This window comes from Oculina patagonica, chromosome 10, assembly GCF_052425735.1.
Source record: "Oculina patagonica isolate OP01 chromosome 10, crgOcupat, whole genome shotgun sequence".
Lineage (NCBI taxonomy): Eukaryota > Metazoa > Cnidaria > Anthozoa > Scleractinia > Oculinidae > Oculina > Oculina patagonica.
Window position 1 is genome coordinate 8429084 of NC_135767.1, and position 13655 is coordinate 8442738.

Sequence of the window (13655 nt, forward strand, 5' to 3'; positions counted from 1 at the left end):
CGCTGTATTTATCACAACTAAGGTGCACTGCAATTTCACATCAGTGACGCGCAGGCTTACACAAATCACAGCACCACACTCTTGGCCGGCGCCCGTCAATGGCGGCTTTTGGCGGCACGCGTCAATATGTATGGGTGGAATTTGTAATCTTCACTCGCCATCTAAAGATAAGATGATTAAAGCATTATCACACCCTAAAGTTTTAACATTAGCGATATTGATAAGCGCAAAGTACACGCTTCTTCATGCCAAGATTGGATGCTGCGAAAGTGAGCTGTAACCTTGATAGATGGCATGGATCATTGTTTGACCAAAAATAAAAATAAAAAATAATAGTAAATGGGAAGGCGAAAAGTTTAAAGAAATCTTTGGTTCGGGCAGTTTGAGTCTTACCCCTCCCCCCTCCACCCATCCGACCCAGATCCCCCCCCCCACAACCCCTTAGGAGGACCCCGCCTCTTCGGTTTTCAGTTTGAAAATTTGTTTCTCGGGGGGGGGGAGACACTCCAAGTCAAATTGAATAAGTATGGGTGGGGAGGCTTTTTCTTTCTTACTAAGATCAAATTTTGCTAGACCACCCGCAAGCTTTAACAGCATTATTTTTTCCGGGTAAGTTTCGAGTTTTCTTTTCGAAAATATTGAACATTCCATAACACTACAATACTGGAGTTTTGCCGGAATACAACTGCGATCGACGATCCAAGTTAAAATGTTTCGTGTTTTCACGTCTTTCAGTATCCAAGTTCAAAATTTAAAGGGAAAAACAAACACTAAAACAAAATGGAAAATTCCATTTTGAAAAAACGATTAACAAGAGTCTAACAACACAACAAGAAACTTCTGCTCGGTTGCTTTTATATGAATGGGCATACACCACGCTAGACAAAGGTTTTATCCACAGACTTTAATAAAGAAACCAAATTTCAAATAGGTTTAACTCTTGAGATTGAAAGGGTTAATCCAGCCAACAGGCTTCAATTACACAGGTGTAATAAACTCTGTATAAAAGAGCTGAAAGCTACCGTGGGAACATTCCATAGCTTTATTGTATTCTTCTGTTCCCATGTGACACGATCTCTCAACTAAACAATCTTACAATGGAAACTCAAATCTTATGAAAACATTTTACATAATAGGCAACTTAGACTTGCAAGCACGTGCAGAAGGGGTCGAGTTAACGACGGTGTTTACACATATTGAAGAGCAAAACGCTGCTACTGTGTTCAAGGGGTGACACCTTTGAAACGACGACAAAAACACACAGTTTGAAAAGAATAGACCCACTCGAGTGCAGCGTTGGCGGGCACGAGGATCGAAAAGGAATTTTCCTGTCGTCACGCGCTTAGCTGAAGTTGCATAAAGTAAAGTCGCGCGACTCGCTAATTGCAGGAACCCATTGAAATGTTCAGACCAATCGTGCGATTCCGTTCTCACGCCCTCTATGCACCAGTAAAGCTCAAGAGCCTGTCAAGCAACTTAACCTCACGACCTCGCGCGTCGTGGACCAATCAGCACAGAGCATTCCCACGGTCCGGCATCACTGAGGCATTGTTGACTGTTCCAGCTATTGAATATGAATAGATGTTTGTAAATAAGTGCGAGGGTTGACACACGACCAAGAATTTTTCCCACGGTGCGAACTATAAAAAGAATATTAAAAGCGCACGCCGGTTGCTTGTATTACGCCCCAAGGTCGGCTCGAAGCGTGCCGAAGTATTTTATACTGCCACAAGTGAGTGAACTGCACGCGTCCTGTTGGCATCAAGAATGGATGTTGAAGTTTTAAAACCCGTTATCGCTTCTCAGCGAAATGCGAAAAAGGAAACAAAGAAGGTATTTTGGCGGAGTAATCATAAGTTTTTAGACCACTAATTTGACGCGAAATGGAGATTTAATAATATATGACTGGTTTCAAATATTTTTAAAAACATCGTTGCAAAGATAAATTCTGTGAAAGAAACCCATCTAGCAGCTTTGAATAATAAGCTGTTTTTTTCCACGATAAAACAGAACAAAACTGGGCTTTAAAACTTGCGATGGTTTTTAAAGAAAATTGACAAAATAATTATTAATACCTATTCTGTCTGTTTTGTTTTGCAGTCTAAAAAACCGCTGATGGAAAAAATGCGACGAGCCAGAATAAACGACAGCTTAAACGAACTGAAAAGTCTCGTGCTGGAAGCGATGAAAAAAGATGTAAGTTTTTCCAAAGATTGAATTGTTAAAAAGGTGTGATAAGAAAATTGAATACATTTGTTTTGCTCGTTGGATTTTGGTTAGCTAAAGCGATTTGTCCTTCTCTCTTCTACAGGTCTCTAGGTATTCCAAAATGGAGAAAGCCGATATTTTAGAAATGACTGTAAAATACCTACGTTCACTGAATGCAGAAAGACCTTTACATCTAAAACAGCATCAAGGTACGTGAGAATATAAAATTTATTCAAAACTTCTCTTCACGCAATTTACGACATAGAAGGGTCTGACTTGAGTTTAATAAGGTTTTTGCAGGGGCAGGTAGATTTTGACTGCTTTTTTCTCGTGAGATGTGGTATACGTTTTAATGGATTTTTAGACCTCAAAAAACGTTATTTTAAACAAACACAAAACTCTCCTTTCACTATAAGATGCAACGTGAACTAATGAAGTACTAATCACACTAATGACTTTTCAACGCCAAAAGGTTGGGAGAGAACTTGTGTTGATCTTTGTTTCTCGTTGATAACAATCTTTAAATTACACCCTTTTGATTCTTTTGTAGAAAATCCAACGCATAGCCTCCAGTAAAGAAGATTTAACCATGAGCAGTTTATTTTTCGCTTCATTTTGATCTCTTCAATTGGGACGTCTCGAAACATCCGCTTAAATTAAGGCTGGTTTGTGTGTGATTTTTAGCGAGAAATTTAAACCACTGAATTCCAGAGGTTGTCAACATATTTCCGCCCACAAGCTCTTCAACCGGAGGTGCCAGATATATTGACAAGTGTCAAAGATGTGAAATATGATACTCATCATTGTATCTTTGTCTTCAATTTACAGATGATGCTGTTGCAATCGCGAAATATCGCGCTGGATTCAACGAATGCGCTGCCAAGGTCTCCCAATTTTTAATGACGGCCGACAATATTACAGTCCCAGTTCGCACGCAGCTCTTATCACACTTAGCAACGACGTGTCAAAAGCAGAAAGAGCCTCACCAACTCCCTAACGAACAACCAGCTTCGCGTCAACAAACCCACATACCGCTGTCGATGCCGTCAAGTTTTCCCGCCATTTCGCCTGCGGTTGGCGGGAATCCGGCTTTCACCGATGGGAGTATGGCCACGAAATTTCCTTCACCGCCCTCCTCGCCTCTTCGCAGCCATCAAGAGAGGAAACTACTGCCTTTTTCGCCGGCTATATCGCCCTCCATGTCTCCTTTTGTTCTAAGTAATGGCATTCCAGCTTTAATTTTACCGAACGATACAGCTGTACAGCTTTTACCTTTAACGCTCCCAAATTCTTCGTCTGCTTTCGATACATCTTTGTGGAGACCATGGTAACGCAAAATAGGACAGCGTTACACATTTTTATTTTTATTTTTTATCGTGACATATTTTTAATTGCTTTTTTAAGCCGAAATTTTATATACTTGGAGTGTTTTCAAATTGGGGCTCGCTTATAGTTGTGATATAAAAACGAGTGAATATTTATTTTTTTTAAAAAATTGTACAAACATTAAGAGGTATATATTTTTGTAAAGAAATCCTTTGTTTTTATCAAATAAAGTAAATTTAAAAAATTGCTGGGTTATGCAGTCACATAATGTGTTGTTTCTTGTAGTCGTTTCAATGTTTAAATCACGTTTTCTTTTCAATCTAGATGGAAGTAATTCATTCTAAAACGTTGTTTCTTGCCTTTGAGGAGAAACGTAACAACACCACGTTAAAACAAATATCATTTAAACACCTTCTTCGCATTCCGTCAGTACACGAATGGGCTTTCCCTTGATGGAAAATTCATTCACAAGTTCTTTGTGCCTATACACCTTGGCTCCTCATAACAGCTTGCTATTGTTCAGTATGCCTCAAGGAATTTTTTTAATAAACGGAATGCTAAGTTAATCACTCATGGATGCTTATTTCATTCGAAGTCTTTACAAAGCGGTATTTGAACCCCAGGAGACCAAGATAACGAAAGGAAAAAGGCTAACGGTCTAGTTTATACATGGTGTAAAGTCGTTTGGCAAAACTACGTCGCAACAATCTTTAAAGTTGTACCAACAGCTTTCACCATAAAGTGATTGCATAGTCTAATTTCGCGCTTTGTGTAATAGCCTGCCATGTAGTCATTGCTTGGCGAGCACCCATTCGCTGCGAAATTTCCCTTACACCAACGACGTTGCATCAAAATTAAAGTGGATCAGCTTTGCTCTTGAATAATATGTTGACGCTTTTTGAATAAACGTAAATGTGTTTTAAGAGATCGCTGAGATTATTTCAGATTTAGTTTCTTTCCTTTCCAGATTTCTGTCTCCGAACTTTTGATTAATCTTAGAATGTTTCGCTGCCTCGCCGAGGTTTAATTTGATGATCAGTAAGAGTCTCGCATCTCGATTTTGCCTTTTGGAAGAAAGATAACACCCAGGATAAGGAAAGTTTAGATACCGTCTCTCCCTCGTACGTTAATGATAATCGCTCAAGTCAGTAGTTAATTTGTTGTTATTCAAAAGAACAAGGAACCATTTCAAGAGGCGGACAGAAATATTCATGATGGTGAAAACAATTTACAGTATTGGCCTGATTAACAAACCAAAACTGCTAATTATAATTTTAATGTTAAAACATTGTAAATGACACTTCGGATCTGGTTATTTCGCAATTTCAGTAACAACTTTTTCAGTCACTCTTTACAATATTGCGCCTATATATGTCTCTGAGGATGCCTTTTCTTAAGTCGTTGCTCTTTTTGCGTTATTCAATATAACACCGATCAATTTAAATTGCGTGTTAACGAGTTGCTTTCAGTTTATTCTTCCGGCCATTTTTCATTTTGACTTCTGAGCTACCATTTCAGTTGAGTTTCAAAATTGCGCAACGGTGGACGACCCTTGAGCAAGTTAGAATGGCCATAATGAATCACGGTATCGCGGTAGCCACTAAAATCTGAGCTAGTTTCGAAAACTGTTTGCAAAACTCCTGTGACGCAATTTAAGGAAGCACAGCTCTACACTTACAATAGAAACAAGCCGTAATTTGCTATTACAACTCTTCTGAAAAGCCGAATTCAAAGCGTTCAGTTAAACAAAGACCCAACAAAGAGTTACACGCCTTTCAAGGCATGCTGACGCAATTTTTAAAGACACAGAAAGCTATTTTGAAGACGTTTCTAGATGCGAATTTCTTGAGAATGAGTGCTCTCAGAGTTGTATTAGGGTTGCAAAAACACCGCCATTTTAAGGTGGCTCTAGCCGCTCTCTGTGTGTGTCCCTTACGTACGAGTGTTTGTTTCGCCACGATTACGATGTTTATATCAACCACGCCTACAGCTACTAATTACACATCAGCGAGCGCTTTCGCTTGGCTTCATTGTCGGTCGCACGAGTATTAGATTTTAAAACGCGGCAAACGCCCTTCTGTCTAAATCAAACAGTATCTCCTAAACAGTAATCCTGTCTGCCTTCAACAAATCCGTGTTTATTGAGCGGCTTGCTCAAATACTTGATTGTTTTCATGCTGATTAGACGCCAAACGAAAAAAAAAATAAAATAATTCCTTGGCTTTCCACAAATTTTTCATGAAGTGAACAAATTTTTATAGTTCAATAGACCGTTATCTGGGTAAAAAGTTGAAAATAACATCAAAAGTTTATTCCCCTTCTCTTAAAAAGGTATCAAACACTTTCCCCTCTGTAATCCCATGTCTACAAGCCTTCCTTGCGATGGGCCGTCAACTGAAATTTGTGATGAAATGATTTACAACAGCAAGCCGAAATTTCCTTCCATGAAACTTTGTAACTCGCAAAAGAAGCTGTCTTTTTGGTTCTTTATCACTGACACAATCCCACAACGGAGGCCTGCGGGAAACCAGTTTAACTTCACAATTTTGCATTTTTGACATCATTTCTTTTCGATTCTTTGGCCTCCTCGCCGTGCAGCATCACACGCGCGGCGCTCGCCCCGGCTCGTGCGCCTACCACTGCACGTTTTTCGCGCCACGGCTGAAGCAGTGTCTCAGTTGCCTAAAGCTGGCTCATATGATCGCCCCGATCGTCCTGTCGCTTCTGTCGTTTGCAAAGTCTGAGGTGATTGGAGCAAGCAAACTTTTGAAGCGACAGAAGCGACAGAGACGATCGGGACGATCATATGAGAACCAGGCTTAATGAAACCACAATAACTATGTCAAACCACATTTTCCACCTTCTAATATCTATACTTCACGTTTAAAGCACAGGAAATCAAAGGTATGCTTGTCCAAAACTGACTAGCTTTTGTCACAATTTCTCCAAACTAGTAATATAAAAGCCCGGGTATAAAAGGTGTACAAAATATAGTAGGGTGAATTTGTGTGTGGATTATGAAAGTTTTTAAAAGGGCTTATTGCATTACTAGCTGATGTGTAGCAATTCTTTCAGTTTTTTTTATCCATTTTTATACATTCCGACAAAAATAGGTGCTTGGGAGTAACGAAACTACGAACCTTCAACGGATCATGGTTAAAGTTTCAATTGTTTTCTCATGTTGGCTTATTTCCCGAATCCATAACTCCCGTGTAAGACTTCCGGATGTAACAGTCTGTATAAAACGATCGAATTTAAGAACTGTGGGAACAAAATGTTGTCAATAAAGATGCTAAACTCAATAAAAGCGTGCAAATATCCGACTGGTCTCCATACATCCTTATACTTAAGCTGGTAGAAGTCAGGATAATTCTGTTTTGGTGACCGGATATATTGCTTTCTTGCTTGTTATTTGCCTGATTGTACGTCGGAATATACAGGGGAAAAACGTTTTTAACCTTCCAAATTGTCAATAGGGTTAAAAGCGACCTTTTTCTAATGGTTGAAATGTTTAGCAGAAATAAGTTGCCGGAACTAACCTGAAAATGGGTCAAAAACAATAGCAAATCTGTCACTTTATCATTAAGTTAATAAGTGAAGTTATGGACTGCTAAGCACTTAGACGGCGTGTGAAAAAATTATCAGCCCTCTGATACAAGTCAGACACGACATTTGTAGACTTAGTTGCGGGTGGCAAACGCGATATACCACGTCGGCTCACTTATCATCGATACAGTGCAGTGGTCAGTCATTTGCCGATATCGCTAATTAGCTTAGGTATTTTCTAGTGATTGGGCAAAGCAAATCAAGCTAAGCTTAAGACAGACAAGATTTATTCAGCCGCCCAAGACTTTGGAATTTTAATTCTCGAATTTGATTTATATTGATGACAGGTTCCGTTCTTGCCTTCCTGTCTGCGTGGGGTCACTGGCACGTGCGCCAGATTCTGTTGTCAGTTTCTTTCGACCTCGACTAACACTTCATTAAATAATGGCCGTAACAGAAACCTTTTCCCCTTAGGCCATGCCTTAAAATCGTGTTTATTGTGCCTGTCTTAACTGAACCCTTTGGAACACACTTAGCGTTTGCACAGTTTTAACCCGTACTCTTTGTCTTTTAACTGTGGTGTTTTTGCATAACAAAACTCCAGCACAGCGAAGAATAATGAAGAGACAGTGAAAAAATGTTCTTTATTCTCGGACCGTGGGAAAGATTTGAACGCTATTGTCATGAAAATCCACCTTGTAAACCGCAGAGTAATTCTTGAGTCGAGACAATTCCAGTACAAATGAAAAGAGTGACAATGGCTTTAGACGCTGTTAAAGTTGTATCACACGTGCATGTCATTTGACGCTTCGCTGGAGCTCCTTATTTAAATACGCTACGTGTAAATGAGACACTAAACGCTCCGCAGGAAAACCATTAAGAACTTATCACGATTTCATCGCGTCAATGTGATAACCTCGTGCCAAAAACCAAGCTGTCAGGTTGACTAGACGCTTTTCCGGCGCGAAATTATTGTGCTCTGTTTGGGCTCTCTTGGCCTTTCATCGAGGTACTTCAATTGTAGATCTTTTGTTTTCAGCTTGTGTATACTGTCTTTTTGTGAGTAACTCAGCACAGGCGCTGCTTGTTCAATTAGCCAATCAGCGTGGAGTGGTCTCACGCTCGTCACGCGCCGATGGCGACGTCAAAGCTTTGTTCGTTGTAGTTTGTCGTGCGACCAACACAACTGACCAATCAGAGATGACTGTTCCCACGACCTACCCATTGAGAAGGTCAGCCGCATTGTTCTCAGCTGTTAGGATAATTGTTCTTGTAAATGTGAGGGTAAATATTTACGATTAATGACACAAGGCCAAAAGAATTTTCCCACGAAAGCCGCCATAAAACGTGGATGCTTGGCACACGACCGACACACGCATTTAGCGCTCGATCAGTTCACAACTCGCGGAGATCACATTCACTCTCGATCCAACATGGCGACTGCAAACTTCTACAATCAGCCACAATCAGACTACGTCAGCAAAATTTTAACTGAGAAACGAAAGGTAGGTCTCGATACACATCAGTAACTCAAACGTCCTAATATTTATAAACATTTTTCTGGGTTTATATTACTTATGACCGATATTTAACGATGTTTTTATTGTGATTCTTTAATAGGCGAAAAAACCTCTCATGGAAAAGATGCGAAGGGCAAGGATAAATGACAGTCTAAACGAGCTGAAATCTCTTATTCTTGAGGCTTTACATAAAGATGTAAGTAGCTTTGAACAACATTCAACGATATTTAACATTTAAAAAATCAGGTTTCGCTGATGAATTTTAAAAGTCATTTAAGAACATTTACTTACAATTATTTCGCCGTTAATTTTTCAGGCTTCACGATACTCCAAGATGGAGAAAGCCGATGTATTGGAAATGACAGTCCATTATTTACGCGAGCTTAAAAGAAGGGAGCAAAAACATCAAGGTACGGTTATTTTTGTTTTATTTTGGGTCTTGAAGGAGTTCTTAAATTGCTTTTCGCCCACGTTTAATATCACTATATCGCTTGTGTTTCCGGAATATTCAAGAGATTGCTCAAACGTTTATTTGCCAAATAGCTGGCGTCATGCTTTGGAATACAGTTCGAACAGAAAGTATTTTAGCTTCTAAACTACGATTGAAAATTTTGTCGAACATCTAATTAAGACTCCTGCGATGTTTGGAAATTTAGTCTTTTCCTTCAATTAATAGTCTCCAACAACAAGAAGTCTCCAGAATAATTTCTTCGAGTAAATATCTGATTTATTTGACTGGTGGCTCATGGAATATCTCTTTCGTTTACAGTTGTGGATCCTACAGAGTACAGAGCAAGCTATGTACAGTGCGCCACCGAATTTACAAGAAAAATGACGTCACCCGTACCTGAGCCAAAGGATCAAGTCGAAGCGAACTTCCTTGCGCACCTTGCATCTCGTTGCCAAGGAAACAGCCCAAATACCACTGTAGCCGCCGTACCTGTGTTCAGTACGGAGAGTCTTCGATACATGGCACCCTTACAACCTGTCATGATCCCGTTCCCGTCACCTCCACCATCACCGCTACATGTCTCGCCCGTATTACCCGTCTCAACAAGTCTGACACGAGATATTGAACCTGTATCACCTGCTTCGATAAGCAAGACACGAGATACGAGATTTATTTCATCGCAAGAACCCAAACTTGGAACGCCTGTCCAAGGCGCATCGCTTTGGAGACCGTGGTAGAAAAAAGAAAAACTTAGAAACTTTTATAAAGACAATGTTTGTTAAAGACTTGAATAGCAATTAGAGAATCGCTTAATAGTACAGAGTCTTTCTCGCCTCAGGTCGCTTTGAAAATTATATTTTTGTACTGATTTGAATCAAATATGTAAATAATAATGATACACGAGAGTTTCGTGAGAACATGTACAAAAACTGTAAATAGAAAAAAAAAGAAAAGAGCTTATGGAATTGATACGTATATTTTTACAGCTGAAATTAAATCCTCGACAAAACCGAAAGTTGGAAAGTCGAAAACAGAAAAGTGTTTATAATAAAGAAAACCATTCACCCGAGAACTAATGGCTTGTTTTTCTCGCATTTGTTTTTGTTTAAAGAACAATAGCTGTAATCCCTCAAAAAGCTATCGATATGAAACCTTCACGAAACTGACGAAATCTCAGCCGAAGTTACATGGCTTCAACAACGAACTCAACCATTTTCCATAAATACTGAGCAAGAATTCAAACCTCTATGAAAAAATAAAAGTTCAGATGATTTTGCAAGTTCAGTTGGTTCCGCATGAATTCTAAACAAAACATGTGCTAACGAAATTAAAACGGAAACACGCGGTCACCATGAATCTTTTTGATTAAATCTGAATACCCTCAAATTCTCACTTTTGTTCTTTCAGCTCCTTGGTGTTGCATTTTCCCTTAATCAAAAATCTCCGCACGCAATCATATTTGTTTGCAAACCTCTAAAAAGAACTATTTTCTTTTTTTCTGTCCTATATAAGTGACTTTATGAAACAAAAGTTTTTATTTTATCCGAGAACAACTGATAAATACAACAACGGAAATATCTTGGACATAACTTGCACATGTTTATTAAATTAGTTTAGATCGAAAGAGTCTTAAAACTTCGATAAGTTCTTTTGTATGCACATTTTATGTTATTAATCGATTGTTTTGTATTTCCGTTGACTTTTCTGCCTATTGGGAGGAGTTGAGTTTGTTTAATTAATTATATACATATATGTTTTGTTTAATTTACTTGCCCTGTCGGTCTTGAAAAAAAAGATATGACTTCAGACCTTCTAACTAAAGTTCATAAAAACAAGTTAGGCCTTCGGTTCAGGGAAAAAAATATAATAGTATATAGATAAAATGCACTTTAACTGGATACGACAAAGAGAGGCTGTTATCACAATTAGAACTAGTTGGCATTGCATTTATAGCTCTTTTTGTTCAAACAATTACAGCCAGGGCATACCAAAAAAGCCTTAATTCATCGACCAACCGCCATACCGTAAAATACCGGTTATAAATCCTGGGTTTATACGGCTTTGTTAGGGCTTATGACTGGGAAATCTCATATACTGGGGGCCCGGGGCTTTATAAGTGGCATTAAAAACACGGTTTGGAAATAAGTGAACAATTTTAATAAAAGCTCTTTTTACTTATCATTTTATGAGCGTTGACTTTTAAAAATTCACTCTGATTAAACATTTTGATCTGCACTTATGCTTTACCTATAATTCTGTAGAAGTGCAATGTTGTGTAAGGACGTTTGTACTGAAGTTGATTATGAAGTTCAAGACCTGGCTGCCATACTGAGTTTTAATACGCTTAAAAACTCGAGCTAGTCGTGAACGAAAATTTCAGGAAAGCGGACTAATCGCTAGTTCCGCGAATAGGTCACAGCTTTTGAATTGTCATCGTTTAAAGTCGTTTGCCACAAGAAAATCTATTATTTATGCTACTCGTATCGAAATCGAAAAACTAAAGAAAGTTGACGACAAAGAAGTAGTAACTCTACTTAGAACTCTGATGCGCGATTTTCTTACAGAAACAGCTTTCACTTCCCAGGATCCAAACGTTAATTTTACTTTCTAACAATTCTCGTACATTTCTCTTTTTGTTTAAAGAATATAGTGGTACATCACCAAACTTCAACAGTTGGCAGGAACATAACAGGTAAGGCAAGAGGATCTAAGAGTAGAGTGATGGGCCAGGCTCTATTTCGATTCAGTCGAATTCGCATTGTATTCTGAACAAAAAGTTTACTTTTCGATTTAGCGAAAATGTAGTACATCGCCTTCAAGGCTGATTTAGACAGTACGAGTTTTACCTTAGGATTGTCGCATGTAACATAATTTAACAAGACATGCCTTGGGGGTATCATTTACACGTTGCATCTTTATCGCAACAATATTTGAAGCTCGTGTATCGTGAAGTAAAAGCTGACCGTGCGAGTCGGCGATGAGAAAGAAAGGGTTTTGTGATTCCCAGTGAACGTCCAAAAGTAGATTATTCGAATAATTCAATCGCGTTCTCTAGTTACTTTCTTTGTTGCACTCTGTAATCTTGTCATTGACTTGAAAAGTCAATCGTATGAGCAAAGAAAGGGAGTTTTTAGTTGTAAGCAAAGAAAAGGCAAAGAGAAGGCTTTGTTATCCTTATATACATTCAAAAACAGTTAAGGTAAGTTATTAGAATTAGGTAATTAAACAACGTTGCACTCTATAAGTCAATGACCAATTGAAGGAAAAAATCGTACAATCTTAGGCCTTTCTTACAATGAAAAGCTATTGTTTTTCTCATAAGCGTCAAAAAGTAGGTCTTTTTAGAATATAATTAATTAAATTACGATCTCTTGCTCTCTTTGTTTAGTTGCACTCTATAATCCGGCCTTTGACTTGAATAGGAATGACCAATTCACGAAAGAGCCCAAAACGAAACTTTTACCTCCAAGAGACTTCGTTTACAAGTCAAGTGCCTTCATATTGAAGTATCTCCTGTTACTAGGAAAGAAATAACTTTTTAAAGCAAACTAGAAACCGCCCAGTAAGATAACGTGAAAATTCCGAGAATAGTCCCAAAGGATTATGTACTATTTTTGTTTAAAGGCCTCGCTTTGGTGGGAATACTGCACGAAAGAATGCTTGCAGGTGTAAATAAGTGAAACTGATTCATGTCTTATCGTCAGACTACTGAACATAACAGACCATTTCGACTCATTCAGCCAACTTTCATTCAGATCTTCTCTTCAAATAGTAGTCTGTTATAATGACTTAAAATTGTCAGTCTTCATTATTTAAATCTATCATTTTTCCTCATTTAATTCAAATTTACCAATTTACCGATATCTGTTCCTTGATACAGTAGAACCCCTGATAAAACGAAGTGTCACGGCTGAGTTAAGTTTATTTTATTAGTTTTGTCAAATATTCGCTATGATTGTGTTATGAAATTTGATGTTTGAAAAGAAATTATTTTATGGATATAAATGAAAAAATAATATTTTTATAAAAAAATTCGGGCGTCATATTTTAATTTTAAAGAAGAAAATTATTATTTTTTTTTTTTTTTAATAAAGGGATATCGGGGACTTCGTTATAAAGGAGCTCGTTATCGGGGTGCTTTTCATGCACTGTAAAAAACACCTCCAAATCATCGGCAAAAGACCCTTAGTACACTGTAAACCCGACTGGGACGCCCACTATAGCTACTAAAAGCACATAATCCGGGCTTAGATTTCATGAATGAGAGGAAAAATACTAAAACGAACGAAAAATGTATAGCATTCACTGAGAAGTTGCTAGCGATTATACCTTCAGACTCGTTATGGAGCAAATCGCCAATTAGCCTTCTTCAATTATAAGGTACACTGGAATATTTTCGCTCATTTACCCTTTATCTTCAAAGAGTTGAATTCAAGATACAAGAGAGTTTATCTTGACATACTTGATCTGTGAGTAAGCTCTGGTTATAATTAAATACATGTATGATCCCAAAATTGCAGTCCATATGCAACAAGAAGCATAATTTACAGTGAATAAGTGAGTAAATCTGGGACCTTAGCTGACCAGCTACTGACCGCTTAAAT

The 13655-nt window shown here is 38.3% G+C and overlaps 2 protein-coding genes across 2 annotated transcripts; both read left to right on the plus strand.

Annotated features, from left to right (window-relative positions):
* The first annotated feature begins 1173 nt into the window (after positions 1-1173).
* LOC144629290 (transcription factor HES-4-like) lies at positions 1174-3693 on the plus strand. The gene is made up of 4 exons (XM_078487508.1): positions 1174-1833; positions 2101-2196; positions 2312-2417; positions 3037-3693. Exons 1-4 carry the CDS (start codon positions 1768-1770, stop codon positions 3537-3539), a joined length of 771 nt encoding a protein of 256 aa, XP_078343634.1. The 5' UTR covers positions 1174-1767; the 3' UTR covers positions 3540-3693.
* Positions 3694-7935: 4242 nt separating this feature from the next.
* Positions 7936-10123, plus strand: LOC144629289 (transcription factor HES-4-A-like). Its single transcript, XM_078487507.1, has 4 exons — positions 7936-8585; positions 8701-8796; positions 8917-9010; positions 9370-10123. Exons 1-4 carry the CDS (start codon positions 8382-8384, stop codon positions 9786-9788), a joined length of 813 nt encoding a protein of 270 aa, XP_078343633.1. The 5' UTR covers positions 7936-8381; the 3' UTR covers positions 9789-10123.
* The last annotated feature ends 3532 nt before the right edge of the window (positions 10124-13655 follow it).

Excerpts from the sequence above, each read along its gene's own strand:
- LOC144629289 (XM_078487507.1), top strand. The coding sequence starts at position 8,382 with ATGACACAAGGCCAAAAGAATTTTCCCACGAAAGCCGCCATAAAACGT. Across the intron at positions 8,586-8,700 it reads TTTTAACTGAGAAACGAAAG|GCGAAAAAACCTCTCATGGA; the intron begins GTAGGTCTCGAT and ends ATTCTTTAATAG. Across the intron at positions 9,011-9,369 it reads AAGGGAGCAAAAACATCAAG|TTGTGGATCCTACAGAGTAC; the intron begins GTACGGTTATTT and ends TTTCGTTTACAG.
- LOC144629290 (XM_078487508.1), top strand. The coding sequence starts at position 1,768 with ATGGATGTTGAAGTTTTAAAACCCGTTATCGCTTCTCAGCGAAATGCG. Across the intron at positions 1,834-2,100 it reads CGAAAAAGGAAACAAAGAAG|TCTAAAAAACCGCTGATGGA; the intron begins GTATTTTGGCGG and ends TTTGTTTTGCAG. Across the intron at positions 2,418-3,036 it reads ACATCTAAAACAGCATCAAG|ATGATGCTGTTGCAATCGCG; the intron begins GTACGTGAGAAT and ends TTCAATTTACAG.